Below are 16,979 nucleotides of genomic sequence, written 5' to 3'. Positions count from 1 at the left end.
TTGTGTATTCGGCTCCATACGCTGAGTTCCGAGGAAGGTGCCCGGGAAATTTGACTCTCTCAGTGAGCCAATCAGAAGCCGTTGTGGTTGCTAGAGGCGGAGCTTAATCTTGATTGGCACCATCGTACGGATGGGTGATTCTCAACTCGCATCGCCGGTCGGCATTGTCTTCGAGCAAGAGGTGAATCTTCAAAGCCCGTTTTCTCACAATTTTGTCAGGCTGACAAATCAAAAAGTGCATTATATTTCGCTTTATTTGACCACTTACGGTGCCGGAGAATGCAAGTGTTTTATATCATTGTAAAGCTTAGGAAATGGGCAATGTGATTCAATTAAAAAATGCATTTTCAAAATTCCCGACTTTTGCCTGAAACCGTTGTCGCCGGTCACATATTCTGAAAGACAAATCCACTCTCCGGAGCCTACTGTATGTTTCTTTTGTGTCTCCTGGACTTGGTACCTCTATATCAAACAATGAACACAGCGATCCCGAATAGCTACACCGCTACGCAACACTAATATGGCATGTCTTCTTTCCAAACTCTTCAAAGTTGTGCCGACTTAGGCAGCACCATATAACAACAATAGCAATCATCTTACCACGCTGGATGCTTCTGATGCTGGGAGCGACGACCATGTCAGGACAGCCTCAAGAGTGATGTTTGCGTCCAAGTTGTCGTCTACCGTCTCCTGTTTAAATCTTGCATTGTAGGAGAGAGTGGCCACTTCCCCGACTGCAAACAAGCCAGTGGATAATTACAAACACATTTAATAATGATCAACTTACTACTTACTTAGAGCACTAACTCAGCTCATTGCTTCTGGTCTAGAGAAGATTTATACAGATTCCTTAAGTTGGGGCATGGCACCCATTTGTACAGATACATAATCTATCACCCTGGTGATAATACCTGCCAAGTTTGATAAAAATCTCACCATGAGTTTTCAAAAAGATGAATACACGAAAATGGGGCCTAAAAAATTGACGACTCACAATGGACGACGCAAGCAGGACGCCAGACAATGAATGATCACAATAACTCACTTGAGCCTATGGCTCAGATGAGCTACTCTGAAATTCATTTCAAATAACAGGGATGAAATTGTAGAACAAGATGGACAAAACTCAAAGTAAGCCTTATCAAATATCAAAAGGGTACTGCTTGCTATTGTATAATCTATGTTCTCTTTCTCAAGAACTGCTTTGAAAAATACAGAATACATATCATGAGAATTAATACACTCACTCTCCAAGACACCAGGCCTGTAGATGTACGATGACAATGTGAGAATAGGAGCACCCCCACTGGCGAAGGGGCTGGGCATTATGGAATCCAGGTCCACCTCGAGTGCGGAGATGACATTGGACATAGAAACTTCAGAGGCTGGTCCCGTGGATGCGCTCGAGTGGAAAACCGTTGTGGTGAAGTGCATGTACTGATAGGTGTAGTCGTCTATCTGTTCAGTCACTGACAGCTGGTGGGTATAATGAATAAATTTAGGCTTCAGTGGCAAATGTCTAAACAAAATAAAAAAAAGTAAACTCTTATTTCTTCTTTGATAAACTAGACTTATTAAACAAGTCTGACAATATCGTATTCAGGAAAAGACTTAGTACTCACACCATAACTTCTCTTGAGGCTTTAACCAGACATGTCTAAACATGCCAAATCATATCAGACAAGTTCCTGTTCCATCATGGAATGCAGCACAGTTAGCAATCACTGCCATAGGGATCGTACATAACATCATTACACTACACATACTGGTGCATTTTCAAATAATGGAATCGAAAATGTCAGCTCTATTTAAAGTAACTAATAAAGTAACTAAAAATTTCATTTCAAACATACATGACCATTGTGTGCTGAATATACTACATGTTGAGCCCTTTCATATTCTTGATACACCTGTCACACTGGTTCTACCAATTCCACTAAAACCATCACTCTTATCACTGTTCCATACTTCAAAGCTGTATCAAAAGCAAAGTAAAGCCAGGAAACACAGTGGGCCTTTAGTATCATCCACTGGGACAAACTAAGAAAAAGTCTGAAGCAATCTCTTTTCCTTCTTCTCCAAATCTTAAACTAGGATCCCCCCCCCCAAAAAAAAAAAACATGCTAGGAAAATCTTTCTACAGACCATACATGAATGTGATACAGTGTGGAGTTATTCAAGTACAAATGTCGCTAGGCAGACTGGCATGCCTCCACCATAATGCATGATTCTCCCAATAGGTGATGTCTTCACAATGTGTGATGACAATTTCACATAACTGGCAAAATATCAAAATGACAGGTTTGTCAGAAATGTCTTGAATGTTCACTTTCCTTGAACTAGGTTTGCTATAATTGTCTAAGAATGAACCATTCACGAGAAAAGTGAAATTGTAACATTTTCACCTGACCTTTGACCTTTTGACCTTTGACCTTATGACATGAAACTCTCTCTGGAGAATCTTTATGCAGTAGTACATGTCTACACTGAGTTTCAAAAAATTACCTTCAGCCATTGCATAGATATGGGGAAATAGCAACATTTTTACCTTTTGACCTTTGACCTCTTGCGATTTGTCTGAAAAACTACTCAACTAATGGCCCCATCATATGTCATCCTTGGACCAAGTTTGGTGAAAGTTGCTTCATCCAATTTTGAGAACCTTTGTCACGTAAACAGATAAATTTTAGGATTTGACCTTGATCTTTGACCTTTGACCTCTGTCCGATTTCACTCAAAAACTAATCAAGTAATTGTCCCATCATACATCATCCTCGGACAAAGTTTGGTGAAATTTGCTTGATCCAGTCTTGAGCTTTCGTGTAAACTGATACAATTTCATGATTTGACCTTGACGTTTGACGTTTGGCCTTTAGCCGATTTTACCCAAAATCTAATCAAGTAATTGCCCCATCATACTTTATACTTGGACCAAGTTTGGTAAAATTCCAGTCAATATTACTTGAGTTATCGCGTAAACGAATGCGGACGTACGTACGTACAGACGGACAACCCGAAAACATAATGCCTCCGGCACCACTTCGTGGCGGAGGTATAAAAAAAAGTATTATTGCTGAAAACAGTCCCACTATCTTTCTGGTGCAGTGGGGGAGAGTGGAACAAGATGCCTAAATGATTATGCTAAACTGATTGACAATTTGATTAGAGCCCTCCATATTTCCTTCCTAATCTCATTTGTAGCCAGAAGGCAGTGCCGACTGCTGTGATACTCAATCCATTTGCCTAATGTTACAGTACAAACTCCCCAAGCCGAAATAATGCAGTCTGTGCTGTACTAAGTGCAACATGGGCAGCATTTATGCAGCATAGATATCAACACTGGATTCTTTTGCAGACAGTCATTTGCTGACATTTTGGTTTCACAAAGCGAGTGGCAAAGGAGGAAACGCAGAGGGTACGACTACTCCTATTTAATTTAGCCATGCTTATTTTCTGTGTTCTAGACAAAAGAAACTAAACAACATGACAAATCATTATTTGTAGGTATCATTTGTATGCACAAAATATACAATACTGGGTAATGTTACAACAAAGTTTATTATCGTAAGTCCAAAACGTCAGCCACCATTGCATATCAATTTCACACATTAGTGACCCACATCCACAAACAAACATCTGTAAATACAACATCTAGTGTCATATTCATAAGACAATTGGTAGGATTATAAAAACGGCACACATATAGTATGTAGTACAGTGTATACACATATCATAAACAGATGGTCATTTCCTGTGATTCCACAACACATTCACAATGGTTTTAAGCTAAAGTGTAAATCTGGATGAACAGACATGTTTAGAATGCAGAAGTTTCATCAAAATCCAATCTACAGTTTATAGAATAAGAGAAGCATAAAATACTGAATCTTCTTATGTTTTAAAAAAAAAGTAACATTAAAGAGCAACTACCTCGCAGTCCTCTATAAATCTGAGGTGCCAATGTCATCACCATACAAGGCAGGGTTCGAAATTGGCGATGGTCCGCTGGCCATTGGCCACCCAAAATCACGTCGGACTAGCTAAAAATCATAAAATTCTGAAGTTACTAGTCCGTCTGGCTAGCCAAAATATTGTTTCAGTGTCAAAATTGATTCTAAGTAGTCCGCCTGGCTAGTTAAAAAAAAAGTTAAGTGCGACCCCTGCAAGGCTCCCACTAATCAGTAGGTGAGTCTTCACCAATTTTTTTCTTCTTTGACATGAAATCAAAGAAAATGAGCGTTATCTTTTGTACCAGGTACCAATTATTGTAGTCTTGTGTACCAATTATTGTAACAATGCAACAGATGTTGAAAAGGGGAAAGGATTGTAGTGGTTAAGGTATTGACCAGACACATTTTTTTGCTCTCTTTTTTTTTTTTTTTTTTCGATCCAAACCAACGGCCGAGTAGTGATGTGAGGAGAACATTGCCTATAGTAATTTGCACACCTGGTTGCAGCTACTATCACTACTTATTGACAAATATGTGAAAACTCCTGAACTTTCTCCTTTCATCTCAGATTCTAATGAAACTTCTTACATTCTGCTTATCTAATTCTATTCTATTGTCATTACCATCAACTTTAATTTTTGGTGTAAAGTAATTGTGCCTTAGCCCATTGAGGATGGGCTGACTTTGCTACAATACACATTTCCCATAGATGCTTTCATGAGCATACTCAGAATTAGTCTTCAAAGGGTTGAGTAGGCTTATATTCTGACCAAATACAATTTTCAGGTGCTCAGTGGTCCACAGGCACTAGGTTCAGTGCAATGTACAGCATCAATGAGCATGTAATGTGACTTACAGGGTCTATGCTGAAAGTCACCTCCAGTTCTGGTTGCACTACGTTCAGATCCAGAGAAGATAAGTGAGTGGATTCCCCATTGACATCCATGTCAAAGGCAGCATGGACGACATCACCAACTGAGAGACTTCCTTGCCTTATGGTGAATGAAATCTGTATTGGGGAAAACATAGAAGAAATGAGATGACAGATGAGGACTTCTACATGTACATATTTTGTAGAATAAATTTTCTTGGGGAAAGAATATTTTCTGATCATTCATGACAGCCATTCTGATGTACTTTAGAAAAGAAATTGTCATGTCCCTATGGAGTGCTAACCTGATTATGAGGAACTGCTGCTAGTGGGAACAGCAGTAGTGCAATGAAATTCAATGTAACAACACTTAAAGGACAAGTTCACCTTCATAGACATGTGGCTTGAGTGAATGCAGCAATATCAGTAGAACACATCAGTGAGAGTTTGAGGAAAGTCGGACAATCCGTTCAAAAGTTATGAATTTTTGACGTTTCTGCTCACTCAAGGCTGGATGAGAAGACTACTGTAGCTTGTGATGTCACATGTTTACAACGATATAAAGAAAGAATAAAAGAAAATCAACATATTTTCACTTTTCTCACATAGCAAAAGAACACTTGACCTCTCTCTTTCAGAAGGAAAGGGGAATAATATTACCCTTAACATTTGTGTCATTAACAACTTGAAGAAATTTGCACTTTATTCAAAAAGGGAAGTTTTGTGAAATTCTCTTATTTTCTTTATATCGTTGTGCGCATATGACATCATAAATGGTAGTAGTCTTCTCATCCAGCACTGACTGCGCAGATACATCTTGGCTTAGATACTATAATACTCCCTCATTAAAGGACAAGTTCACCTTCATTAACATAAGGATTGAGAGAATGTCAATATTTGTAGAACACATCATTGAAAGTTTGAGGAAAATCGGACAATCCGTTCAAAAGTTATGAATTTTTAAAGTTTTTGTGCAGTCACCGCTGGATGAGAAGACTACTGCAGTGTATGATGTCACATGCGTACAACAATATAAGGAAAATATAAAGAGAATTTCACAAAATTTCATCTTTTGAAAAAAGTACACATTCCCTTGACTCGTTACTGACATATATTGTGGGTAATATTATTCCCATTGCCAATAGAAAGAGGCAAATCAAGTGCTCTTTTATTATGCGAAAAAAGTGAAAATATGTTGAATTTTCTTTACATTTTCTTTATACTGTTGTACTCATAGGACATCACAAGCCTTAGTAGTCTCCTCATCCAGCGGTTCCAACACAAAAATGTTAAAAATTCATAACTTTTGCATCGATTGTCCAATTTTCCTCAAACTTTCACTAATGTGTTCTACCAGTATTGCTGCATTCTCTCAATCCTTATGTTTATGAAGGTGAACTTGTCCTTTAATGTCAAAATGTGATAACTACGTCCACAAAATAATCCCAGGGATGAAATTTCCGTACCATATAGAATGCTGTTATCTTCCAACTGATCCCTGATAAAGTCAGTCGAATGTGCAGCCAAAACATTTGCCAGCACAGAGGCAGTAGGACATAGTTTTGGGGAATGTACCTTGCATGTCTCTTGTCAAAAGCATGTATCAATTGCTTTTATTTCCCCCTTTTCTGCCTAATTTTCTTTGCTAGAATCATTCTTTAAAAAAATCCATATATAACATGTATGATGTATTCAATACATATGCAGAAGGAAGTGAAAGGAGAAGAGCTTTTAAAGACGGGGGGGGGGGGGGGGGGGCTTATTTTCAATAGCTGAATCACCATATCTGAGTACATACATTGTAGTAACCTCACCTCTCACTAGGAGGAAAAACAACAACAACAACAAAGTGATTGTATGAATCAAAAACTCAATTTCACATGAGTAGATGAATGAATTGACTAGTAAGTGAAAAATAAGTAATGCTATACATGTACATGTATAGGGATCTGATGACAAGACTGTGTTGTGTGCAACACGCAATCAATGTTTTAGGGACCAAATGTAAGGAATGTGTCATCTTGCTACAAATGTGCCGAAATGTTGTAATGAAATGAGTGCTACCATTATAAAAAAACAAAACAAAAAACAGAGATTATTTTCAGCAATTCTTGCTCCTCAAAGTTTTACCCAAAAAAATCCATATATACCACTAGCCTCATGGTTCAAATCACTATTGTAATTACCATAACTTCTACATTATGCAAATGCACTGAAATTGGAGTTACAAATGGTCAGTATTATCAGCAGTGTACATGGTGAATATGAAAACAGAAGAAAAGTGGGTTTTCAGGATTTTATCCATCTTGCATATCATGCCTTTAAAATTCTGAAACAGCACTGGTATGATTAATAATCTTATAGAGGTAAACAAATCCCTTACATTATGTATCATACACTCAAGATGTATTCTAATCTTGTCAGATTAAATTGTTTATTTTCTAGTTTACATCCATAATTCCAGTATGCAATTCACCCTAATTGCTATAAAATAGAAAGATATGAATAAATGAACAAGTCCACGCCCAACATGCACACAAAAAGGGAAGATGAGCACCAAACCAAAACACAGTCGCTATGGCGACCTGACAGTGACGACCTGACAGTGACAACAATCATCATCAATCAATGGAGACCATTGTACAGCATCCCTGCCTCTGTGCAGCGGTTCATCTCTCTAATGCCATTACCATGACAACAGTGCCATCGGATATGAGCACGTATAATGACTTGGTTGCACTCACTGTGTGCGTGGTAATTGAGGGAAATGCACACAAGGGGAAGGATTCCTATCCCTTCTGCTGCTAATTCATCAGTCTCTGTGATTTGACTACGGCTGTAAAATTGGTATCCTATGTACACTACAGATCTATGCACATACATAAACTGTAGATGATGTGGAATGTTTGCATTGCTAAATGATACAACAAATAATCTGATCACTTCAGGAATACCTCTCTTGAGATACTAACAGATTACATTTAGGCAGCTACATGTACATACATTTATGGCAGGGGATGGAAGTTCATAAAACATTGAGCTCATGATCATTTGCTCATAGATGAATTTTGCATGTACTCCATTTACCAATCAGGGGATGTTACATACATGTAGTTCCAACCAGATTGTTTTCACTGTCTACAAGGCTATAGGATGCATTTTTAACTATTGTTTAATAGCAAAGTTGATATTTTCGCACAACTAATTTTTCGCGCTTGACGGGGTAAGAGTTTTATGTGTTTTTAATTCCGTAGAATCAAGACTTCAGCTATTGGAACATATGGGAAGCAGAAATATTAGTGTGCTTTTATTTTTGTGCTAGCTTCTGGTTGCTTGAAATGCGCGAAAATTTCCACACTGTGAAAATTTCCACTTTTACAGTACACTGTAGTATCAATTCAATGGCATCTGCACAAGTTGAAACAGTTTTTCTTCAGTGACTAATTTCCTGCCCGATCAAGACCATGTTCATGGTCTTGAAGTTAACACATATTATATGTAGAAATCTCTATCACATTCACACAAACATCAGTATCAGAGCTAATGGGGTTTAATGCAAATGATCTCTGAAATAGAAACATTGATAGGGGAAGAAGTTCATTATACACACTAACTATTGAGTACTATTTCCCTCTGTCCTAAAAAAAAAGGGCATTAAAGTCTGACAAGGTTTAAAATTTTGACAACATCACAAACAGACTTGAATCAAGAGCAGAGCAAAGACATATGTATTAATTCCTCAAGATCTATCATACATGTATGATGCATTTTGGGATTCACTGCAACATCTCTGCAAAGTAATTACCCCAATCCAGATATAATTGTACATGATATCTTCTTCTTGTGTTTCTTTTCTGCGAATTGGTTTTTATCCGCCGATGGTACAATGTACTTGTGTATCTTTGTGTACTTTGTAGATTTCCCAGCACAAATGCTCTCACGACTAACATGTGTATGTGCGCAATGACTTTGATAAAGCAACCAAGAATGAAATCATTCATCCCAAATTGTTTTGAAAGTCCTTAAAATAGATGAATACAGCAAACCAAAATGAAACATACTGCAAGAGTATAACTACAGTGTACATCAACCTGCAAAAAATGCATAAAGGAAATATCCACCCACAAAATACACAGTGTATACTGGTCAAAGTAGAACTTGAGTGAATAATACTAGTCAAGCTACACGGTAGCATGGTTTAGTCTGGAAACATTTTAATTATAATCGTTGTTCACATTTTGTATCTAGATCTATATTTAACAATACTTAATATTAATTATACTGGTTCAAATTTTTGCACTGGTTCTTTCTATCCCAAACTTAAATTTTAGAGCTATTGTGAAGCACTCATGCTGGGTTTTTGTTTCATCTGCAAATGGCAAATTATGCCTTTAAAGAGACATTACAAAAACACACACTATAAGACTCAACATAAAGTTGGAATACATCCATGGTGCCTATTTATGCAAAAATAGAAACTTGAATTTTTTAATTGATTACCTCCATAAGGATGGATCCACTGACTGCAGAGATATTTCCAAAGCCTATGGCTGGAAAGGTGCATATGGCTCCAGAACATGAGAACTGACTCTGCGCCGTGATGTTTGGTTGCGTGTAGGTGACTGTCCCAACAGAAGTAATTGTCAAGCCACCAAAGTCTACATTCAGGTTATTGACATCGGCCGATGACAGTTCTGGGAGCGGAAAAAGAAGAAACAAAACTAATCAATGACTATGGACTCATCTGCTGGATACCACATGGATGTGGTGGTTCAGTTTACTCTTATTGAAATGCGCAAGGAGGGAAGTTCCAGTACTTTTGAATCAGTCAGCTTTGCATAATTGAAATGTGCATTAGATGTGAAAAAAAAAAATGAAATTAATATCAAAGGTGTAAAATCTAGGCCTTATACTTGTAGAGTATATATTCTCCAAATGTACTAGTACTGTTCAGTGTCTATTTCCTCAACAACTAATGTAATGTCACATCTCAAACAGAATCCAAATGTAACCACCACAAGCTACATGTACCTATTCAGCTGTTTTGGGGTTGTTGTTTTTTTTTTCCACCACAGTGGAAATGTCTTCAAATTTCGTCAAAAATCTGTTCATAACTTTTTGAGTTAGAGTAACATCACCAACAAATGAACAAACTCACAATGATCTGATCCATCCTTGGCCCTGTTGGAGGTTTTATTGCTGAAGGTAACAACATAGAATTTTGTAGTCAAAACAACATATATGATAAAATCTAGTGAAACAACATTGCTTAAATATGTGGTCATCGTTTGTATTTGCAGGTATGTTCCTAAGAATTTTATTTCAAACTTTTTGTACATACTGATATGGCGCCAACTCATATTCCAGTACCCACTGACTTTAAAAGTTAAGTTGGTACTCAGAAGTTTTATTTTACTTACCAAGGAAAATGGCTACCCCTGTAAGACTGCTTGACAGTAAATCCAGCGTGATATTGACAGAAGTCGCTCGGTCCGGAATGAAATCTGCCTCTCCAGGGATGAAACCTGAATTCTGGAAATTTTCTGTAACCCCAGGTCCTCCATATTTGACCTCATTTATCACATTCTGTGTCCTTTCTATGCCTCCGTCCACATAATGAACTTCAGCTGGAAAAAGCAAGAAACTGCCAATGACTTCACGAGGATGAAACATCAACAGTGTAAAGGAGGCAGATATAATACTGTCTTGAGTCAAATTCGATGAGGAGTTTGTGCTTTCAATGATCCCAAAGTCAATTTCAACCCTATCCGCCTCATATGATACGTTAAGCATACTCGCTGCCAGATTATCACCAATCGTGGTGGACATATTTCCAAGGGGGGTGTGCAGAACAAACTCAAAGGGAAAGTAGAGATGTACGCTGGTATTGAAGATAGTTACGTTATCTGCAAAGAGCAGATCGAGCGTGACATCAACTTTTCCCCCCAAGAATACGGTGTCATTGCCGGAGACATCAACGCCATCGCTTGACTGGAGTTGCAGGGAGATTTCTGTGACTGGCGAGGATGGAGATGTTACTGTCTCCACGTCGGCATAGCCGATGGAGGATGAGAGCAGGATGAAGACCAAGAGGCGGAGTATGAGGAGGATGCATTCATGGTGGAAGCCTTGTTTAGTGGTTTGGTCCTTGCATTCTAGATGAACTGCCATGGTGTTACATACATACATAAGCCTACTTACACTGACCAACTACAAACTGTTTGGGCTTCATGCTTCTTGCCATTGGCTCCTTGTGTCTCTGAAAAGCAAAAATCAAGTGAGCAAGCAGTGTAAGTCATTTCTGGTAAACAATGGTTCATTTGCATGGTAATCAACTGGGAGTGTTCAAGCACTCTCATAAATCAAATCTTAATGATAAATAACAACATATTGCACATTTTTACCACATTTAATACATGGTTTCTAAGCACCTTACATACTAAGGAACATAAAATCATAAGCTATTACTACCATTCGTAACACACATAAACCTCCTTTCACTATGACAGAATTTAAAATACCGCAGATTAATATCACAGGCTTGGATTGTTGACTCGAATCATAGGTGCAGAATTCTTGGTGACAAACGCAAATGACATTTTTTTACTGTGCGCCAGTGCAAGTTCATCATTTTAATTGACCACATGTTCTCAATTGATAAAAAACATGTACACGGTAAATCTATAAAGCCCTAGTGAATGGCAAAGATGTGTTAACATCAATTATGTGTATTAACTAATGAGGAGTTTCTTCAATTCTTTTTTTCTCCTGTTTTCTCAGGTTTATTTACATGTATCTGTAACGTGCATCAAAATAACAACCCACGCGTTTGAAGTGCTCAGTAACACTATATCTTGAAGAGTGTAGCGCAAATCACATATTTAATGCATGCTTGTGAATTCAGAGTATTTTCTTTGCATGTGAGTAAAATTTCAGGCAAATTGTGAGATATATTTTAAGTATCTATTATTAGAAAAACATGATGGTGTCGATATGTTGGACACCCAACTATACAACTTAAAAGGATCAATGCAGATCGATCAGTAGACTAATGCTACCACTTGAATATTGTGGGAGCATTAAACTAATCGATCTGCATCCATCCTGTTTTTTATTTGCAACTCTGATTGATTAGCATTAAACATCCCTTTGAATCTGTAACGTTTAACTGTCTAGATGGGTCTAGATCAGAAATTCATTGGATTCAATTTGTTTCTCCCTTTTTGAGATAGGTCAATTCAAAACAAAGCTTTATCGGTTCAGGTACCCGGTACAATGTAGATAATTAGACCGTTCTTCTATGCAGGCAAGTACCATGTACTGTAAAAGGTAAAAGTGGATATTTTCGCGCGACAAATTTTTCGCGCTTGGCCGGGTGAGAAGAGTTTTGCGTGTTTTTATCAATTCCGCGGAATCAATGACACCATGCACAGGAACATATGGCAAGCATAAAATATTTGTGTGCTTTTATTTTCGCGCTAGTTTTGTTTCTGGTTGCGCGAAATGCGCGAAAATTTCCACTTTTACAGTAGTGTTCTAAGTGTAACTATTAACCGTTAGTATTACACTGTCACCGACTGTACTACTACCAGGTAGATCGACTAGACTACACAACATACACAGATACAGATCATGATATAGCTATAGGGTCTAGAGTTCTAGATCTAGACCGGAATATGCGAGACATTGCAGACGTATCAGACCATGAAATGGGGTTACAGTACGGTAAAATAACACTTATCAGCGCTTCTAATGATTACACTCACACTCACACTGGCCCCTCACACTTAACTGTATTGAGCAACCTTTAGAATCTAAACGTTACAGTAGACTTTTTACAGCTTATAATAGATCTAACAATACACGCCACTGGCACTGCACTTTTTCAAGTATGACACACCCCACACACGGGGTCCGACACACACACACACGTTGAGTACACCATGCACGTTCCGTGATCCGGTGTACAGTTAATGTCCCTAGAAACACCCACGGCCCACAACAGGTTTGAGCCCACAACAGGCCTAAACATGTGTATTTTCCCAATTAAAGTTCGTTAAAATAAGTGTGAGAAAGAAAAATAAGGCCCACTAACTTACAAGTAAGCTTTGCTTTCTAGCACGCAGAATCGAACACTCTGACGAACAGTAATTGCTCTTGTTTGCGAAATTTGGTGAATAAAGAGCAGCAGAAGAAAACCTAGGGCCTACTCGTCGTATCCTTAGAAACACCAAGCTCTTCCCATTCAGCGCGCATAACGCACACGTCATGTGTGTACACACAATACACACATAATTGATTGGGCAACAAACGTACAAGTACCGTACAATTCAAGTTGTGACATAGGCCACCTGCACTGCACTACCAAGTACTGCACTGCTAGCTGTACGTACCGACGTGTACTTTTGATTCATTCCAGCATGAAAAGCGAGTCGATTTTTTCAAAAACGACGATTTTGCAGATGTCATCTTGCTGTCAAAGATTAAAAAGAAAATCATCTAGACCCAATATGTGTTAAGGAGGAGAATTCCTGGTATCATCATGATGCAATTTTGGCCTATTTTCTGACGTCTTACTCTTGATTTGACTTGATCTCGAGTATCCAGGCCGAAATCCAAGTCGGTAACCAAACGGGAAGACACGGCCAGCGAAACCGAGTGAAGGCTTGCCAAAAAGTGCGTGAGTGATTGGGGTCGTTTGGGAAGATCCTCATCTTGTAAACCACTTGTAGCCTAGATGGTTCTAAACATTCAAGATGTCCTGTGCACAAATAGAATCTATCATACCGACTTCGACGTGGCGTATCGACGCCCTTGAGGTGTCTCTGGCCGTACTCTTCGGTGTCATTCTGGGTGTCATCATTGCCGTGATCATCTCAAGATGCTTCGTAAAGGAACTCGCTAGAGACCGAGTAAGTCATGTCATGTGTCTCAAATCAAGTGTCACTATCAGCACCATGAGCATGGTCTAAAGTTATGGCAGACATTCTATCTTCAGTGCAGTATCACTATAAGAATTGCATCATACAGTGTATGCATAACCTGTAGATGCAGATGTGAACAATATTCCAAAAAGTTTATAAGAGCCATGGAAACTAACGTTAGAAACAATAATCTAGCCTAAGATATGTTAGAGATCTACAAAATCTGGTAGATTCTAGATCTTGTTCAAAGTGATAAAAAAAACCCAGCAACAACCAAAACTGTGGAACAGCTTTTCAGCTGAATTGTGAATAAAAACTGCCTGTTTCATAACAATGAATGTAATTATGTACATACAAATGTATATATGGTAGATATTCTAGCTCTACTAGACTCTACATCGACCACCCTTTTTGAAACCGACCGCGTAGTTTTGGCGCACAAAACGCTAAGTACGCACTGCACTGCGCGCAGAGCGCATAAAAATGTATTGGCTTTGACCGTTGATGAGGATGTGTGGGAAAACGTGAAAATTCACTGTTCATTATATGGTTTTAATCAAGGACAAAATTTCGAATGAATATTTTAACCGAATTGTAATGTGATGTCAATGCATTTTCTAAAAAGCTTCGTACAACACGGTGTTCAATACAACTCGGTTTGTGTGCATTGTCAATACAAAAACAGTGCAGTGGTCGATCTAAAAAAGGAGTGGCACCGCGGGGAGCTGAAAAGAGGGCACTCAAGTTTGATGGCGATATTTTTGCACTGAAACTTCGAATTGAAAAGGGAACAACAGCATTTGGTAGTGCTGGATTTTCTCAATCACGTACAATGTAGGTCAAGTTTTTATGTGAATTTCAGTGTTTTTTTGTTTTTGTTTTTTTTTATCAGGCAAATAGAAATTGGGCAGTCAGTGAGTAGTAGGACCAACCATACATCAAACTGTCAACTACAGATTACTCCAGGCTAAGAAAAAAAAATATTTTGGATACCCAAAACTCACAGAATTAAGCTACAGAATGTAGAAAGTAACATTACATGTACTGGATCATTGATTTAATTTGGATTTATGGGATGTAGGATTTCGTTTTCTTTTCTTTTTTTAAATCACATAAGAATTAAAGGTCTGGTAGTTCTACATTTACAGTGTTCTGTATGTGAATATTATTATTTCAATGTGATCCAATAATCAATTTTCATCTTTAATACACTTGTCTTTCAGATCCAGAAACATCAGGATGACAGTGTGGTCATTAATGCAGCCTATGAGTCCAGGATAGCAGGAGACGCTGAGCTGGTAATGACACATAACTGAGACATCCATTTGTCTCAGATCACAAGTTTATTCTCAATGGCTGTCATATTTGATATTTGCTGTGATTACCAGAATTGGGACCCAGTTTTTAAGGCACAAAATGTACTGACTGATTGTTTCAGAGCCACAGCTGCCAGGCAGTCACGCAACTTAATACGTACAGCTGCTGTAAAGAGGTAAACAAAAAACAGACACAAACTGTTATCGGTACCCCACTTCAATAAAACAGCTTTTGTTGAAAGCAGATCATGCAACTAATGCCAGACACGTACAACAATGTATTTCAATGTTCATGTGTACCTTTTGTGGCAAATATGTACACTGTACTGTAATTAGATATCATTGAAGATGAACATTGTGTAGCCCTACATCGTCAATCGGCAATAAAAGCAACTGAATTGTATTCATTGTATGTAGTATAGGAGCTCTTTTTCTTACTGAAGCCCGAAGGAATAGTCCACATACAAAACTGTACAATAAGAGCAGGAAAGCAGAGAAATTACTATCACACTTTTTACTCTGTTCTGATAGAATTGTTCCTGCTTCATGCATTTGATTTGTTTAAAGAGTTGGAAATGGACTTCTTGTCATCTGTTCCCAAGGTGGTTCATAAAATTACCCATTCAAAAAGCAACTTGTACTCCTGTTTGAGGATGGAATAAAAGAGATACAACATGTACAATGTACAATGCACTCTTTGATTAATTTTCAAATTAGCAGGGCATAATGAAGTATTATGACATCTTCTGTGCAACTGAAAGCTTGATGTGTGTTTGTAGTTTCAGCTCAAATGTAGAGACTCGTCATGAAATCATGGATAAATCAGCAATACATTATTTGAGCTTTGTGTCTTGTATGTTAATATACACATGTATATAAATGCTGTATTCATTTTTGCTAGTTTGATGAATAAGGACTATAATTGTCTTGTATTACAGACTTACAGGAAATCAAGGAAGTCAGTTACCTCAAATAAGACGACACATGTCTTTATTGAACAAGAGGGAGATCATGGTGATGATGATAACAGAAAGAGGGATGACGGACAAGAAATGGATGGAGAGGAAGAAGAAGATGATGAAGAACTGTCACAGAGGAGCAGGATCCACACAGCAGGCATCATCGTAGCTCTGGCAAAGAACTCTAGGTAAGGTAGACATTTAGGAGCAACTGATAAGATTTAATAAGCTAGTTTTGGTGCTGAAGTGCAGTGTAATGTCAAGAGCACTTTCCCTTGAATTTCACGTTTAAGATTAAGGTCCAGAGGTGTAATATTTGTAGCACTATAAACTACTACAAAAGTTGTTGATGGCAAAACATTGGAATATATGTACACAGACAAAAGTAGGGCACCTTTTTTTTTTTTTTTGCATACATAGGTGTGGACAACTTGAGAGTGTGAACACTGGCACACACTTTGTGCATATTCAGTTGCTTTTGAAAACAGGGAGCAAGTTAATGTCTTAAGTAAAAATGAATGTCCAAAGTTTTTCTTTAGACTCGCATGTTCATATGTGCAAGGCATCAAAGCAAGGTGTGAATCAATGAGCAGTTATTGTCAAACCACACACAGCTTGCAGTGCCAGGGATTCTATCAGTATTTGTTGGGAGAGTACAGTATTTGTTTAGCTGGCTATCTCTATCAATACAATGCTGGTCTCCCAGAAGTGTCTATCAGAGATTTAGATACCACCTTTAATCACAATTCAATAACCTGCTTCTGCTCTCTATCCTCCTTTAGTAATACTTTGATTATCTTGACCTCAAACAAAGTGATAAAAGATATAAACAGTACCTCCTACATATTCCTCCTTTCAGTGAAAAGACGACCATTGAGCTGAGTCTGCAGGATTTCCAGTCCACCAAATCACTTGAGAGTGAGCTCCTTCTGGAAAGAGAATGGGTATGCAGAGTTCCC

General features: G+C 38.1%; 2 protein-coding genes across 2 annotated transcripts in view; one reads left to right on the top strand and one right to left on the bottom strand.

Annotated features, from left to right (window-relative positions):
* Positions 1-13,023, bottom strand: part of LOC140241880 (uncharacterized) — a 38,708-nt gene extending 25,685 nt beyond the window's left edge. The window contains exons 1-6 of the mRNA XM_072321634.1: positions 12,921-13,023; positions 10,242-11,080; positions 9,322-9,515; positions 4,807-4,959; positions 1,248-1,476; positions 601-734 (exon numbers count right to left, since the gene is read on the bottom strand). Coding sequence (XP_072177735.1) covers positions 601-734; positions 1,248-1,476; positions 4,807-4,959; positions 9,322-9,515; positions 10,242-11,010 — 1,479 coding nt within the window. The 5' untranslated portion in view covers positions 11,011-11,080; positions 12,921-13,023. The remainder of the gene's footprint in view (positions 1-600; positions 735-1,247; positions 1,477-4,806; positions 4,960-9,321; positions 9,516-10,241; positions 11,081-12,920) is intronic.
* Positions 13,024-13,563: 540 nt separating this feature from the next.
* LOC140241971 (uncharacterized) overlaps positions 13,564-16,979 on the top strand; it is a 29,216-nt gene continuing 25,800 nt past the window's right edge. The window contains exons 1-4 of the mRNA XM_072321716.1: positions 13,564-13,733; positions 14,969-15,043; positions 16,000-16,208; positions 16,880-16,964. Of these exons, the coding sequence (XP_072177817.1) occupies positions 13,578-13,733; positions 14,969-15,043; positions 16,000-16,208; positions 16,880-16,964 (525 nt within the window). The 5' untranslated portion in view covers positions 13,564-13,577. The remainder of the gene's footprint in view (positions 13,734-14,968; positions 15,044-15,999; positions 16,209-16,879; positions 16,965-16,979) is intronic.

Source organism: Diadema setosum, chromosome 18, assembly GCF_964275005.1.
Source record: "Diadema setosum chromosome 18, eeDiaSeto1, whole genome shotgun sequence".
Classification (NCBI taxonomy): domain Eukaryota; kingdom Metazoa; phylum Echinodermata; class Echinoidea; order Diadematoida; family Diadematidae; genus Diadema; species Diadema setosum.
Note: the sequence above shows the minus strand (reverse complement) of the source record. Positions and strands in the feature narration are given on the sequence as shown.